At 24.4% G+C, this 14,965-nt stretch overlaps 6 protein-coding genes across 6 annotated transcripts, besides 2 other annotated features; 4 read left to right on the top strand and 2 right to left on the bottom strand.

The window, feature by feature from the left end:
- Window positions 1-105: 105 nt before the first annotated feature.
- EHI_030760 (60S ribosomal protein L24, putative) lies at window positions 106-697 on the top strand (the record flags this gene model as incomplete). Its single annotated transcript, XM_651316.2, has 2 exons — window positions 106-116; window positions 173-697. 2 exons carry the CDS (start codon window positions 106-108, stop codon window positions 651-653), a joined length of 492 nt encoding a protein of 163 aa, XP_656408.1. The 3' UTR covers window positions 654-697.
- A 552-nt stretch (window positions 698-1,249) lies between these two features.
- On the bottom strand, window positions 1,250-4,737 carry EHI_030750 (uncharacterized protein; the record flags this gene model as incomplete). The annotated part of the gene is made up of 1 exon (XM_645770.2): window positions 1,250-4,737. The coding sequence occupies one exon, from the start codon at window positions 4,735-4,737 to the stop codon at window positions 1,276-1,278; it is 3,462 nt and encodes a 1,153-aa protein (XP_650862.1). The 3' UTR covers window positions 1,250-1,275.
- A 469-nt stretch (window positions 4,738-5,206) lies between these two features.
- EHI_030740 (Ras guanine nucleotide exchange factor, putative) lies at window positions 5,207-7,736 on the top strand (the record flags this gene model as incomplete). The annotated part of the gene is made up of 2 exons (XM_643410.1): window positions 5,207-6,215; window positions 6,253-7,736. The coding sequence occupies 2 exons, from the start codon at window positions 5,207-5,209 to the stop codon at window positions 7,734-7,736; spliced, it is 2,493 nt and encodes an 830-aa protein (XP_648502.1).
- A 72-nt stretch (window positions 7,737-7,808) lies between these two features.
- Window positions 7,809-8,270, top strand: EHI_030730 (uncharacterized protein; the record flags this gene model as incomplete). Its single annotated transcript, XM_001913642.1, has 1 exon — window positions 7,809-8,270. One exon carries the CDS (start codon window positions 7,809-7,811, stop codon window positions 8,268-8,270), a length of 462 nt encoding a protein of 153 aa, XP_001913677.1.
- A 158-nt stretch (window positions 8,271-8,428) lies between these two features.
- On the top strand, window positions 8,429-9,815 carry EHI_030720 (cysteine protease, putative; the record flags this gene model as incomplete). The annotated part of the gene is made up of 2 exons (XM_643409.2): window positions 8,429-9,512; window positions 9,565-9,815. The coding sequence occupies 2 exons, from the start codon at window positions 8,429-8,431 to the stop codon at window positions 9,813-9,815; spliced, it is 1,335 nt and encodes a 444-aa protein (XP_648501.2).
- On the bottom strand, window positions 9,606-10,382 carry EHI_030710 (60S ribosomal protein L12, putative). The gene has a single exon (XM_643921.2). The coding sequence runs from the start codon at window positions 10,371-10,373 to the stop codon at window positions 9,870-9,872; it is 504 nt and encodes a 167-aa protein (XP_649013.1). The 5' UTR covers window positions 10,374-10,382; the 3' UTR covers window positions 9,606-9,869.
- A 276-nt stretch (window positions 10,383-10,658) lies between these two features.
- Window positions 10,659-11,806: a repeat region.
- A 924-nt stretch (window positions 11,807-12,730) lies between these two features.
- Window positions 12,731-12,919: a repeat region.
- Window positions 12,920-14,965: the final 2,046 nt, after the last annotated feature.

Genomic DNA, 14,965 nt, shown 5'->3' with positions numbered 1-14,965 from the left:
AAACAAATAAAAAGAAACCTATTTTAAAATAATAAAAAATAAGAAAATAATAGTATAATTTATTAGATTCAAACTGAAAAAACAACCCTATCTCTTTGCAGAAGGATGTCTATCAAGTTTGTTATACCATCAATTCAATTGTAGAAACAAGAATTTTTATTAACTAAAGTAGAACTCAAGTCTGTGCTTTCAGTGGTTTCAAAATCCCAGTTGCCAAGGGACGTAAATATGTACGTTTAGACCTTAAAAGTTTCACTTTCATTAACAAGAAATCCCTTATGCAATTCTTGAGAAAGACCAATCCAAGAAAGGTTTTCTGGACTGCCATTTACAGACAATTAAATAAGAAAGGACAACAAAATGAACTTGTTGAAAAGAAGAAGACTAGAAGAGTAATTAAGGTTAACAGAGGATATTCTGGTATTTCTGCAGAAGAAATCGCTAAAAGAAAACAAACTCAATCATCTGAAGTTCTTGCTAAGAAGAGAAACGCTGCCATTAAGGAAATTAAAGAAAAGAAAGCTGAAAACGCTGCAAAGAAAGAAGCTGCAAGAAAAGAAGCCAAAGCTAATGGAAAGAAGGCTACTAACACTTATAAGAAGTCAAATGCTAAGCTTCCAAAGGCTGGTCATGCTAACTTTAATTCTAGATGAGTAAATTAACATTCTTACTGATTATCGAGTTTAAAACTACGTTGTTTTAGGTTTCTATTTTTCTGGAATAATAAAAAAATTAAACGTTGTAGTGAATAATTTTTATAAATACTAAAATAATTGTTACTTTATATTTGGAAGAATTTATTTTCTTTAATCTTTTTATATATATAATGCATATCATTACTACTTATTTGTTTAAATTAAATTATTTAAAAATTATTTCAAGAAATGGTTTTTGGTTTTAAACTTACAAACACTAATATCATTCTATAAGTTCTGTTAAATATTCATAAGCTAATGGGTATATAATATGATTAATATATTTTACAATTATTTGTTATTTAAGTCTCTTTTTTATAGTTATAAAATTCTTGTTTAGAGGTGTTTACTGGTTCATCTGATCATTTAAGTAATATATTTGGGTTATAAATTAAATGGTTTATCTTTACAATAAAATGTAACTTAATAAATACTTAAGAAGAAACAAGAAAAACTTATTTTGAAAATTACTTTCTATTGTAACCTGTTATTGTTAGTACATGTATTATCACTTAAATTACTTTAATAAAAAGTACTTTTTAAATTATTTGAATGAATCAAACAAAAAAACTTAATTAGTTTAATGTTTCATGCATTTGTATGGATATGGATCAGTTCCAATAGATCCGTCAATATCAATAAGATATTCTTCACTTGAGACATATTGAAGTTCTTCTTTAACAGCAGCAATTTGTTTATTAAGTGTTTCAACTAATCTTGGTTTTTCAGCAATTGTCTTATTCAAATAAGCTAAGTCTTTATTTAATTTAGCAACTTCAAGTTTTTGTCTTGTAACTAATCTTTCTTTATACCATTCACTATTAAGAACAACTTCTGGATCAAACATTTCTCTAAATTCTTTAGATTCTCGTGTCATTCCATTATATTCACCATTTGCCATAATGTAAATAAGTGCTTTTAATGGTGGACATGCTCCTTCAACAGTTCCATCTTTAACATAATTCATAGCAATTCCTTTATCAGTTTGTGACATATATTCATATGAATCTGCATAAATAGCTAAATCTTGTAATTCAGGTTTAAGGAAATCTTCTGGCATAACAGAATTTGGCATAGAGAATAATGTTCTCAAGAAATGATTAGCAAATGCAGTAGTAATTCTATATCCAAGTCTTTTTCCTGAATATGTTTTTCCATTATAAGTAACATCAGGACATGGTTCAAGATATCCATGTTCAATCAAATATTTTGGTTCTTGTTCATATCTTCTCATCTTTGACCAAATTTCTGGAATTAATAATGAAATATCATGTGCAACTTTATAATGTGGTCCACAATATGATGCTGATGAAACAAATCCTGAATATCCACAACAAATCATTCCAAGAAGATAATTATTCAAATCAACTACAGCTGGAAGTGAATTGAATGGTCCTTTAGTTAATGCTCCTTCTGATCCTGCTCCAAACATTGATGGAGATGCTCCTGTCATAGAAGTAATACATTCCATTAATAATTCTGGTAATTCAAAATAGTGTAATGGTGCAAAAACTGATAATGGTCTTAATTTCATACCATTTTTGGCTACTTGTGGTGGGTTGTTTCTTCTTCCTGAAAGAACAGCATCAACTGGAGTATATAATGGTTCTTCATCACTAATCTTTCTATATAATTGAATAGCTTTAAATGTCATGTAGGTATATTCTGGATCTAACATATCTGGTCTTCTTTGTAAATATCTTGGATTCTTTGATCCAACAAGTTTATCTCCTTCTGGAACTAATCTAGTGTATGATGATGAAACAATATATTTAGCCTCATCTTTACCTGCAACAAAGTCTTGTAAACATTTTCTCATTGGTTCAGTGTATTGATACAATCTTACAACATCTTTAGTGAAGTCTTTAGCTTCTTCTCTAGTCATTGGTTGATAATTAGAAATGAAATGTCCTGGAATAGAGAAATCATATTCAGTTTGTTTATCAAATCCTCTGAAAACTGCATCATCTGGTCTTTGGAATAATCTTAATTCACAATTCTTAACAATTTTACATGCTTTCTTTTGCATATTATTAATTGGTGTTTTAAGTAATTTAGTTGGAACAATAACTGATGCTGTAATATCATCTTCCATTTGTAATTTAGCTGCTGGGAAGAAATCTTTTCTTAATTGGAAAACTCTCCATGTAGTTTCATCTCTTTCAAATCCAACTCTAAGATATTGTGAACAAAGGTTAGCTCCTCTATACTTTAATTCATTACCTTCATTTCCATTAATTTTATCTACAGTAATTCTTGATTGCCAATCTCCTTTCCAATCCTCTCTATAAAGAGATTTAATAGTCATAACTAATTCTACAATTAATGGTGAGATAGATGAAATATAATCATTATGTTCCTTAGTAAAGAGGTGTGATGGTGTTAACAATTCAACAACTGTTCCAAGAGTAACATTTGGATCAAGAATATGAATTGGTTTAACTTCTCCATTTGCATATCTTTTAGAGAAATCATGATCAAAAATTTCTTGAACTGCTTTAAAATCTTCTTCTTTGTTATTAACAAAGACACTTCCTTCAATAACAGCGTCTCGAATACTCTTTGAAATTTCTGATTTTCCTCCTCCTGAAACAGTACATGGTTTATGACAAAGAGTATATTGTGGAAGAATTCCTCTTAATGTCCATCTTCTGGATGTCATTGTATCATGTAAAATAATAGTATATCCATTTGGTAAAACATAATTTACTTTTGGTGTTAAAAGAATACTTTCTTCTTTTCCATTATGATTGAATTTAATTGATGCATCTTCAATTGTAAATACTGAATCTTCTGGAACATAAATAATTCCTTCTGGATATTTTTTATCTACAGCATATCCTTCTTCTTTAACAATAATGGAATGTTTATTCTTTTCAACCATTTCACTAAATTTATATCCTTCTGCATATTGAACAGCTTTACATGCTTCTCCAAGATCATATGATGGTCTAGTAACAGCTCCTCCTGCATGTTCTTCTTCTGCAAATCCATATAAATTAGCTGAATATGAAATTTGTGTTTTAACTTCTTTCTTACAATATCCAAAGTAATTATCTGCAATAATAGTACAAATAACTCCTGATGCATCTCTACAATACATTTTGAATGTTTTACCATCATTATATAATTCATCTTCTTTTTCCCAACACATTCTTTCTCGTTTTTGTCTTTCAGTAGCTTGACTAATATGTGGAAGTCCACATTCTTTCTTTGTCATACGAGTAAGATGTGGTGCAAGAATAGCCATTCCACTATGTCCAGTCCATCCAAGTGGATCAAGAGCAGCATCATTTTTAGATAATCTTGGATTACCAGCATTTCCAAAAACTGACTCTACAAAATCAAGACATGACACCATATTTCCTGGTACAAAGAAATGCATTTCAGTAGCTTTTTCATGTTCAAATCCTTTAACTCCTTTAACTCCTGGAACAACAACTGGTCTCATATAAAGTGAAACCCATGATCTAGTTGGTTCTTTACATTCAGCTGTATATGGAATAATAAGATGATCATCTGGTGCTCCATAAAATGCTGCTTTAAGCATTCTTAAGAATGCTATTTTTGGACATTCAATTTTATCAGCTGGAACTGGAACATCACTTTGACAAATATGGAAAACACCAACAGTAGTTCTTTTATCTTTAGCTGGATTATGAAGTACTCCTTGTTTAATTTTATATGATTTCATAGTTTCACAGAAAAATTCTTGTTTATGTGGTGGGAATGATAATACTCTTCCAAGTCCTTCTCTATCAAGAATAAAAGTATCATCTGGAATTTTTGGTACTTCTTCTCCACATTCAGCAAAATATGAATTAAGGAATGTTTGAAGTCTAGCATCAATTGGTGCAGTAGTATGATTAACTTCAGATTCTTCTACTTCTTCTAATAAAGGACCAGCAAGTTTTAATCCTTGTTGTGTCAAATCATCAGTTGGATATTCATGTCCACCCATAGCCAACTTAAGATTAGCAAGACTCTCTAATTTCTTTTTATTTAAAACAGGATAATCAGTACCTTGTTCTTGATTAAACATTCCTTTTCTTATTTGATATACTTTTTATAGATTCTCTTTCTTCTTTTATGGTTCTGCCAAATCTTGATGATTTGTGATGAGTCAGTTAATCTTAATTTCAAAATTTCCGTCAATCATTTAATCATTTCTGTTTTAATCTCTTTTTCATATCTCGGTTTTCATTTTTGAGGTTGTATTATTTTTTATTTTGTACTACCAAAATATATATATTTTTTTTTGATGTTTATCACCTGATTTTGTTTATAAATTCTTCTGACTTTTACTTATAATCTTTTTTATATTTTTAGCACTCTATTTTAGTTGATTCAGTCTTTCAGAGATTTAGACGTTATATATAACAAATAGAACTCAACATAAAAGAAGATAGAATTTTTAAAGAAGTAGAAGATAAAAAATGTAAAGTAGATAAGAAATGTAATTACTAGTAAATATAATCTTCAAAAGATATAAAATACAATAATAAATAAACATGATAACATATTTTACATTAAGAAGTTATATTAAGAGTGATCATAGTTCAGATAGTAGAATTACGTTTCAAACAGAAATACAAAGACATTTACATTTAATAAAAGAAACGTCTAATATACCAATTGATTGGCAAGAACCAACACCAGGACAAATAACAGAAAAACAATTACAACTTCATTTTCCTCAACAAATGAATAAAATAGAATATGGAAGATTAGATGAATTAATTGGATTAGCATGTATATCACCAACAATATATAAAGAATTTATTTGGGGATATAGATTATTTGTTTCTACACAAGAAGTTTTATTTCAATTTTTACAAAGATTTGAAATTGCTACGTCAATTAATTGTTCATTAAGTAAAATAATTAAAGCAAGAATTGTAAGTATTTTATCATATTGGTCAACAACAATTCTTCCTTTATTACCTGAAAAAGAAAAACAAGACGCATTAAAATTATTTCATATTTTTCTTCAAAGAATGAAAGATTATGGAATGAAAAAACAAGTCATTTTATTAGAAAATCAAATGAGAAGAGAAGTTATTGTATTTCTTTCACCAGAAAATGTTAATAATAAAATACGTCTTCCATTTAGTTATTTATTAAATCAAAATAAATTTAAATTTATTGAAATTCCATTTAAAGATTTTTCAGAACAATTAACATATATTACATCATATTATTTTAGATCAATAAAATTATTTGAATTATTTTTATGGAATAAATGTCATGATGAATGTAAAACATTATTAAAATGTATTAAAGTTTTTAATGCTATTCAAAATTTTTTTGCTATTCAAATTCTTAATAAAAAAAATATTTTTAAACGTTGTAAAATTTTACAACATATAATTGATATTGCATATTATTGTTATACATTACAAAATTATAATATTGTTGTTTGTATTGTTTCTTTATTTTCAACTAGTGCTATTCATAGACTTCATAAAACATTTAATAATATCTCTTCTCTTCATAAAAATAAATTCAACGAACTTATTGGTTTTGCTTCTCCAAATAATAATTGGTTAATTTATAGAAAAAAAATTAGAAGAAGTAAAACATACTGCATGTGTTCCATATATTGGATTATTTTTAAGTGATATGTTATTTACTACAGATGGTATTAAAACTCAAACTGAAGATAAATTAATTAATTTTATAAAATGTCAAAAATTATCTGCAATAGCACAAAACGTATTATCTTTTCAACAAAAATTATATCCTTTTAATGCTAATCCTATTTTACAAAAATATCTCTTAATTATTTTTAATGCAAATGAAATTGAAGAAAATGATAAATTTGAATTATCAAGAAAAATTGAACCTCAAAATGGAAAAGAAAAAGTAATAGAAATTTATGATAATTCTATTATCGAAGAATATAAAATTAAAGAAAGAAATGATTTAATTAAAATTTCTTTTATTTTAAAAGGAATAAAAAGAGTATTTTATGTTAATGAAAAGGTGAGTATACGAGATTTATTAATTAATTGGATAGGATTAAAAGAAAATGATTTAGAACAAAAACGAATTGTAATAATTAAGAAACAAGAAATAATAAATATTTCTTTATTTACTATTCTCTCTGATATTCAAAATAAATATTTACAGTCAAAGAATATAATAACATTATTAGAAAAAACAAAATATATTAGAATTAGAAATATTAATTATGAATTAAATATTCCTTTAGATACTTCTTTAACAATGAATGAATTAATTCCAATTATTAGTATTTTATTTGATATGGAAATAAATCATTGTTTTATTCATTTATTAAATGGAAAACCTGATAATTTTATTACTATGAATCTTCCTCTTTATGAATATATTACTAATATTTCAACTATTCTTTTACTTCCTTATTCTTCTTTTACAAAAGATTTAAAAGACTCTTTTTTATCTTCTTCGTATTTCTATCATTATCAAGTTAGTTCAAATAATTTACCTCTTCAAATAGTTCATGCTCATCCATTTATTATTTTAAAATCTAGTAGTTTATTTCATATTTTTCATTTATCTTCAATTCAACTTATTTATCTTCCTTTATTAGATGAACTACATTTAATCACAAAAAATGATATTTATACTAAAAATCATCCTTTAGTTATAACTTGTTCTCGAGAACTTTCTCATCAATTAATTACTTTATATCATCAATCTCCGGCATTATGTGGTATAAGTGTAGAATATCTTCTTCCAAATTCTTATGGATTACATAAACTATTCTTCTCATTATGTGAAGCTATTTATTTGCATCCTTCATTCTATAATAATAACTTTTTTAGTAACTTTGATGTATCAACTGCATCAAATTTATTAAGAAATTGTGAATTAGGAAACAATATTGATCTTTTTTCTGCTTCAAGCTCTGAACTAGTAGGTGCTTTATTTTTATATTTATCATCACTTGAAGCACCATTATTTGGTCATTTATCTGATTGTTCATGTTCATCATTAGTTCATGACTCTTTGATTGATGCGAGTTTGCTTTTTTTTTTCTTTTTTCATTCATTTTAGTAAAAAAAAATCTCATTTATAGAAAGTTTGATTTCAATATCCCAAACTTTACTTAAGTCAGTTGAAGGGACAATGTCTTTGTCTATCATTCATGCATTACTAATTTTATTTAATTCTTGGGTCAATATAAATCCATCAAATATCTCTTCATTGGGTCATTTCTCAAAGTTTTTTATTAATGAAATTAATCCTGATAATCAACTAAGACTTTTTAATTATCTCATTCTACATTTAGATGATTTAGATTTAAAGCCTATACATCCTATACCATTTCCTTCTGCTGCTCCACATAACCTTTCAGCTGATTACATTATTCAATCTATATTTAATGAAATTGATTACAAACCAATGAGTGCTATTAGTATATTAGAACATCCTTATAACGAAACAAGAACACTTTTGATGAAACAAAATTCTTTTCAAAAACTCAATTTAACACCTCCAAGAATTCGTTCCATTATCAGAATTGGAGATAGAAAAAATTCAAATCAACGTCTTGTACACAATATGTCTGAGAGTTTAAATTTATTTTGATTATGTTTAAAGTTTTAGTTATTAAATACTTCCTCTCTTTGTGATAATATCATTTATCAAGTAAAAAACCAAAAAGAGATATAATAAGAGTATAACAAAACATACTATAATTATAATTTATTCTCATCAATATACTAAACTAAAAACTAGTTAATTATATGTCAATTTTGTTTATCATTACTTTTCTGTTAATCTTCTCTTTTTCTAAACAAACAACTAACACAAATGAAATTATAAAAATAAAGTTTGAAACTTATTGGAGTAAATGGAAAAGTGATAACAAGAAAGTATATAATTCTATATCTGAAGAACTAACTCGTAAAGCAATATTTCTTTCAAACCTTAAAAGAATTAATCAATTAAATTCTCAAAGAATTGACACAGACGATGCTGTATTTGGAATAAATGCTTTTAGTGATCTAAAACCTGAGGAATTTGCAAGAAGATTTAATAAAATTAACTTAAAATCACTTAAACCAAAACAAACAACTCATTACAAACTTCCTGTTCCAAGTGGAGAAGTTCCTACACAATATTCTGCTTGTCTTCAAAACAAACTATTAGGTCAAAATTCTTCAAACAATATAGACTTGTGTGGTGGAATAGTGATGGACCAAGGTGATTGTGGTAATTGTTATGCTGTTTCTAATGCACATGAACTCCAACTAAAATATGCTAATTTAACTTTAACTCAAAGAGGAAAGGTTGAATATGAAATGTTCAGTCCTCAACAACTTATGGACTGTACAGAGAATAGTTATTATTGTGAGGGAGGTACTTCAGATGAACCGTTAATGTCTTCTCATTACGTTGTATTTGAAAAAGATTATCCATACATTTCTTATTCCAATACCTTAGTTAATAATTCTTGTATCCATGATAAACCTACACCAATGATGGTTTCATTTTCATTATTTGATTCAGCACAGAATTTTGAAGTTTTAAAAAGAATAATATACCATTATGGCTCTTTTATTACTTCTGTAAAAGCATCATCTGACTGGTTGTATTACCATTCTGGAATTTATTCACATAGCTGTACAAAAAATGTTATCACTAATCATGTTATTGAGGTTATTGGGTATGGCAACCAAAATGGAAAAGAATATCTTATTGCTAGAAATTCTTGGGGAAAAAATTGGGGTATTGATGGTTTTATAAAGATTTCTGCTAAATCACTCTGTGGAATTGGAGGTGATGATGGTGGAATGTATCCAGTGTCTCTTGTCCAACACGCTGATTGTTTGTTATTTTTTAACCTTTTATTTCTTATTTATTTTATTTACATACCTAGTTAGTGATATCCCAAAAGGTGTATACGGAAAAAAATCGTATAAACAAGAGGTTCAACCTAAATTATACAATGGAACTGATAAGTATGATATTTATGAACAATTTCCTGAAGTGTCAGGAAATTCGTTCATTGATATTATTATCAATTTTATAGTTACAATAGCATTATACGTTGGTTTAATTTGTTGGGTAATTTGTGTCATTGTCATTTTGGTAATGTCTTGTGTTGTTATTTATTTAAAAAAAAATTAATTCACTATTTAAACTCACTTTTATTTAAGTAAATTGTAATAAAAATCACTTAAATTAATTCTCTGGAACTTCAATTTCTCCATTGTTAATTTCTGCAATTACTTGTTTTGGTGATTTCTTATCAACTTGGCATCCACATGAATTGCAGGTTCCAAGAATTTCTTTAACTGTTCCTGCAAATGTCTTAGCAAGTGATCTTGGTCTCATTGTTCTAGCAATTTCATAAACATCATCCATTGAAATAGATCCAGAGTGAACGGTTGGAATTCCCTTGTTCTTCTTTCTATCCTTTGGTGGTTCTTTAAGTGCTTTAAGAATAAGAGCAGCAGCTGATGGAATAACTTCATATGTAGCTACTCTATTAACAACAGTAATTCTAACTGTTACTCTCAATCCTTTCCATGCAAGTGTTGATTTGGCAAGGTCATCACCTGTTTTCTTTGGGTTAAGTCCAAGAGGTCCAACCTTTGGTCCAAGAGATGCACCTGCTGCTGCATCACCTGCAACTACTTTAACAACTAATTCTTTCTTTTCATTTGGATTTGGTTTAGGTGGCATGGAGAAAGCTCTTGTACATTTTTTAGTTCATTTATTTTACTTATAAATTATCACCCTTTTTTTTGTGTTTTAGGGTTTTTTCTTTTGTGTTTTTCTTTCTTTTTTTATTTTATTTTTAATTTTAATTTTAGATATAATAATTATATAATTTATTGAAAAAAACAAAAACATTGAAAAAGAATCAAAACAAAAAAAGAGAAAGAATAAAACGTTATAAATATCATCAAAATAATTAAAGGATAAAAAGTATCAGAAGAAAAATGAAGAGTATCATAGAGGGTAAATAAAAACAAATAATTAAGTATTAATAGATTTAGCTTTTCTAAGTTTTTTTTCAATGGAGACTAATCACATCTCTTTGTCTTCATCTTCTGCTAGTAGCTCTACGGAGTATGTTTGGTTGTGATACAAGCAGTGTTCAATGACATCAATCATGTTTTTAATTACATGGTTTTTAATTTCTTTCTCGATGTCAATTTCAATTTTTAATTCTCTGATTAATCTAACACTTTCTTTATTTATTATTCAATTTATTGAGATTACTACTGGAATTATTTTGACATCTTTTAATTTTTCTATTTTCATTAGAATATTCTTTAATTTCTTATACTTATTTCTTTTCTTCCAATAGGCTCAATTAATATTGTGATCAGCCACAATAGTCATATCAAATATTAGACCAGTTTTATTCTTTTTATCTAATACATATATGTCTGGTATTTTGTGATATTGTCCATCACTTTTAGGCATTATTTGTTTGTTCATTATCATTGTAATGTCTTTATATTGGAACATTGTTTCATATGAAGGTTTTTTATATTGTTTATTTCCAGTGTATTTTCTTATTAATCAATATAATAATGCCAATATTGTCATGTTTCTACATTTGTGATTTATTATGATAAATACAAGATAGTAGAATGTGTTTTACTGTTGATATTTTGTCTTTACATAGTGTGTAGTATTTTAATCTTTCATTTTTCATTATTTTTGATTTTCTATACCCACAAAATATTGCACCATCTTGCATTTTAGTTAATTGGAGAAATGAATTTTTCTTAATATTGATGGACTTCCATGCTTTCACTGTAGTAGTTTTATCTACTCATTTTGACTCATTCCATCTTCTAAAGTGTCACTTATTTGATGACACTTCCATTTTTTGATGTATTTGTCATTAATTTCTTTATTTCTATGACTACTTCTTTTTCTTTTTTCTTTTCAACAATTTCATTTATTATTTCTTCTATTTTTGTTTCATTTATTTTATGAATTAATGTTTTTTAATTCTATTCCATATTCCCTTCTTACTGTACCATCAATCTAATATGTTATTTCCAATTTCACTTTCTCTGGTACAGTAGTACATTACTGTTCTTACTAATTCAATAACATATTCGTCACTTATGTTTATTAATCCTTCATTTCTTCTATACTTCTATTGAATTTTACAAATAAATAAAACAAGAGAATAAGTTATATAAAATATAAAAGTATTATAAATGAAATATATTGAATAAATAATAAAATATTGTAAGAATATTAAAGTGATAATTATTCTAAATTATGAATTCATAATTATATATAATTGTAAGTATCATATACTATAATAGAAATGATAAAATAAATGAAAATTAACAAGAATCATGAACATAATAAAACAATAGAAATAAAATACAAAATAACAAATAATTATATTCTATAATATTGAATATATTCAAAATATAAATAAATAAGAATAAATTGACTATTGAATAATAAATGAATATAATAGAAATAAAAGATAATACCACACTCTTGATAAAATAAGTATAAATAAAGAATCTAAAATCTATATATTCAATCAAATAATATTCATACCATTTATTAAATCATTTGAACAATATGATAAATATTAAAATTATGAAAATCAAATAATAAGACATAATAAATCAAATAGAATACATGATGAAAATTGATTGATAAGAAAAGAGATAAATTGAAATAATTACTGATTAGAATTATAAAATGTATTTATCATAAAACAAAATGAAAAATAATAAAACAAATTCTAAATATTTAAAAATAGATAATATAAAATAAAAGATGCACTATCCAGGAATCTAACCTGGATATCCACATTGGAAGATGGATTTCTACTACTAGACTCTTTGTGCTTCACATTATATTTTTCATTTCTTATTATTTCTTTATATTCTTATTTATTTTAATAACAAAAACATTCATAAATGAAAATTATCTTCCAAATTATTATGTTATTGTTAATAATATTTAGTTTTTATTCTTGTTTTGTGAATAATGATTTTTATTTATTTTATTTCTTCTTTTTATCTTCTTCTTGATTTTTGCTTAAAAAAAGATGCATTACAGGAGGCACCACAAAAAATATAGAAAAACAAATAAACAAAGAAGAAGAAATTCATATCAACCAAGAAATATAAATGATAGAAGAATGAGTGAAAATAGGTATTATCTGTATGGAAAGATATACATGAATAATCACACTAATCATTACAATAACAATTATAACAATAATTATCACAACAGGCAACGAAAAAAAGCAAATAATTGAAAAAGAAGAGAATGAATGATATAAAAGAATAAAAAGAAAGTAAAAAGTAGAATATGATGAAGAAAGAATAAAAGTAGAAAGGAGAGAAGATAAAAAGAAAGAAGATAAAGTGTAATAAAACAAAAGAGATGATAAAAGAAGAAAAGAATGAAAAAAAATAAAGGATGCAAATTTTATTGAAACAAATAAAAAAAGTGCAAAATTTAATGATGCAAAATTTAATGATGCAAAATATTTAGCAACATTTTTATTGATGCAAAATATTTTGAAATAAAAATAATTCATCATTTTATATTATTATATTTGATAATAAATTATATTATATATTAAATACATCATATTTCTTTATTATTTATCTTTCTTTTTATTATTTCATATATTAAATTATTATTCATTCATTTATTATTTATATTTCATTTATTAAATAAAATGAAAATGAAAATGTAAAATATCAATTAAATATTCATGAATAATAATTTATTAATATTTAATAATTGAAATAACAAATAATAAAGTAACAATAATGATATATTCAATATATTCTTTATTAGATTTGTTCAATATTAGATTATTCTATTTCATTATCATTTCATTATTTCATTATTTTATTTCATTTATTATTTCATATTCATTTATTATTTTTTAAAATCAAATAAACAATAATATTGATATTCATTCATCATATTCATTTAATATAATAAATATACACAACATTTCAGAATAAAGAATGAATAATTAAGAATGAAAATATTGATTTATTCAATATTTTGTTCAACACAAATTCAATAAAACATATATTTTGATAATACACAAATGAAATAATAAAGAAATATACAATACTCAAGAACTAATAAAAAAGAAATAAAAAGAATAAATGAATATAAAATTGATAAATAATAGAAGAAAGAAATATAAACAACAATGAAAAACAAATAATATAAAAAGAAAATGAAGAAATAATAAAAAGAAAGTATAATAAAGAATATAAAAATAATAAATCACAAAGATGTAATAAAATATGAAAAGAAGAAATAAAAAGTGTATTTTTAATGTAAAAATTAGAAATATTCAATAAAAAGTGTCTAATTTAATGATGTAAAATGATTAACAATATTTTATTAATAAAAAATATTTTATTCATTTTATGTTTATTATTTATATGTATAACTTCATCATGATATTTATTATATAATCAATAATATGTGTTATGTTATTATAACATATAAGATTTAATAAAATATAAATGAAAATGATATGAATATATGATATAGAATATAGAAAAAAAGAATAATAAGAATAAATGATAAATAAATATAGAAATGATAATAAATGATATAATAATAAAATCAAAATATAAAAGATAAAATTAATATTAATATAAATCAAAAGAGAATAAATATAAAATGAAAATAGATATAAATGATAATAATATAAAAGATGATAAGGATGAATAAACAAATACATCTAGATATAAAAGAATAACAATAAGAAAATCTAAATAATATAAATATAAAAAAACATAAAATAAGAAGAATATAATAATATATAGATAATAAGAATAACACAATGATATAAATAATATAAACAGAGAAATAAAAAATATAAAAATACGATAGATAAATAACATATAAATAAAAGAATAAAAAGAATAAAAATAATTAAATATGATTCATCAAATCATCTATTTCATTAATATTTCATACAAAATGAATACGATTGATAATAAATTATAAACATAAATATTTACATATTCTGTATTTATCATACTTTTTATTTTATGAGCAAAATATAATAAGTTGAATATACTATTAGATGAAAAATATTTTGCATCTTTTTTCTTTTTTGTAAATTATTTAGATGCATTTTTTCTTTGCTTATTTTGGTTCACTTAAAATGTTTAAAATTAATTGATTTATTATTCATATGAATATTCATTTTGTTATTTCTATTTAATAAAGTACTGTTACTTGTTGATTATTGAATGTATATCTTCAACGTTAATCATTTGTTGTTTTATATT

This window comes from Entamoeba histolytica, genomic scaffold (assembly GCF_000208925.1).
Source record: "Entamoeba histolytica HM-1:IMSS scf_1104750516741 genomic scaffold, whole genome shotgun sequence".
Taxonomy (NCBI): Eukaryota; Evosea; order Mastigamoebida; family Endamoebidae; genus Entamoeba; species Entamoeba histolytica.
Note: the sequence above shows the minus strand (reverse complement) of the source record. Positions and strands in the feature narration are given on the sequence as shown.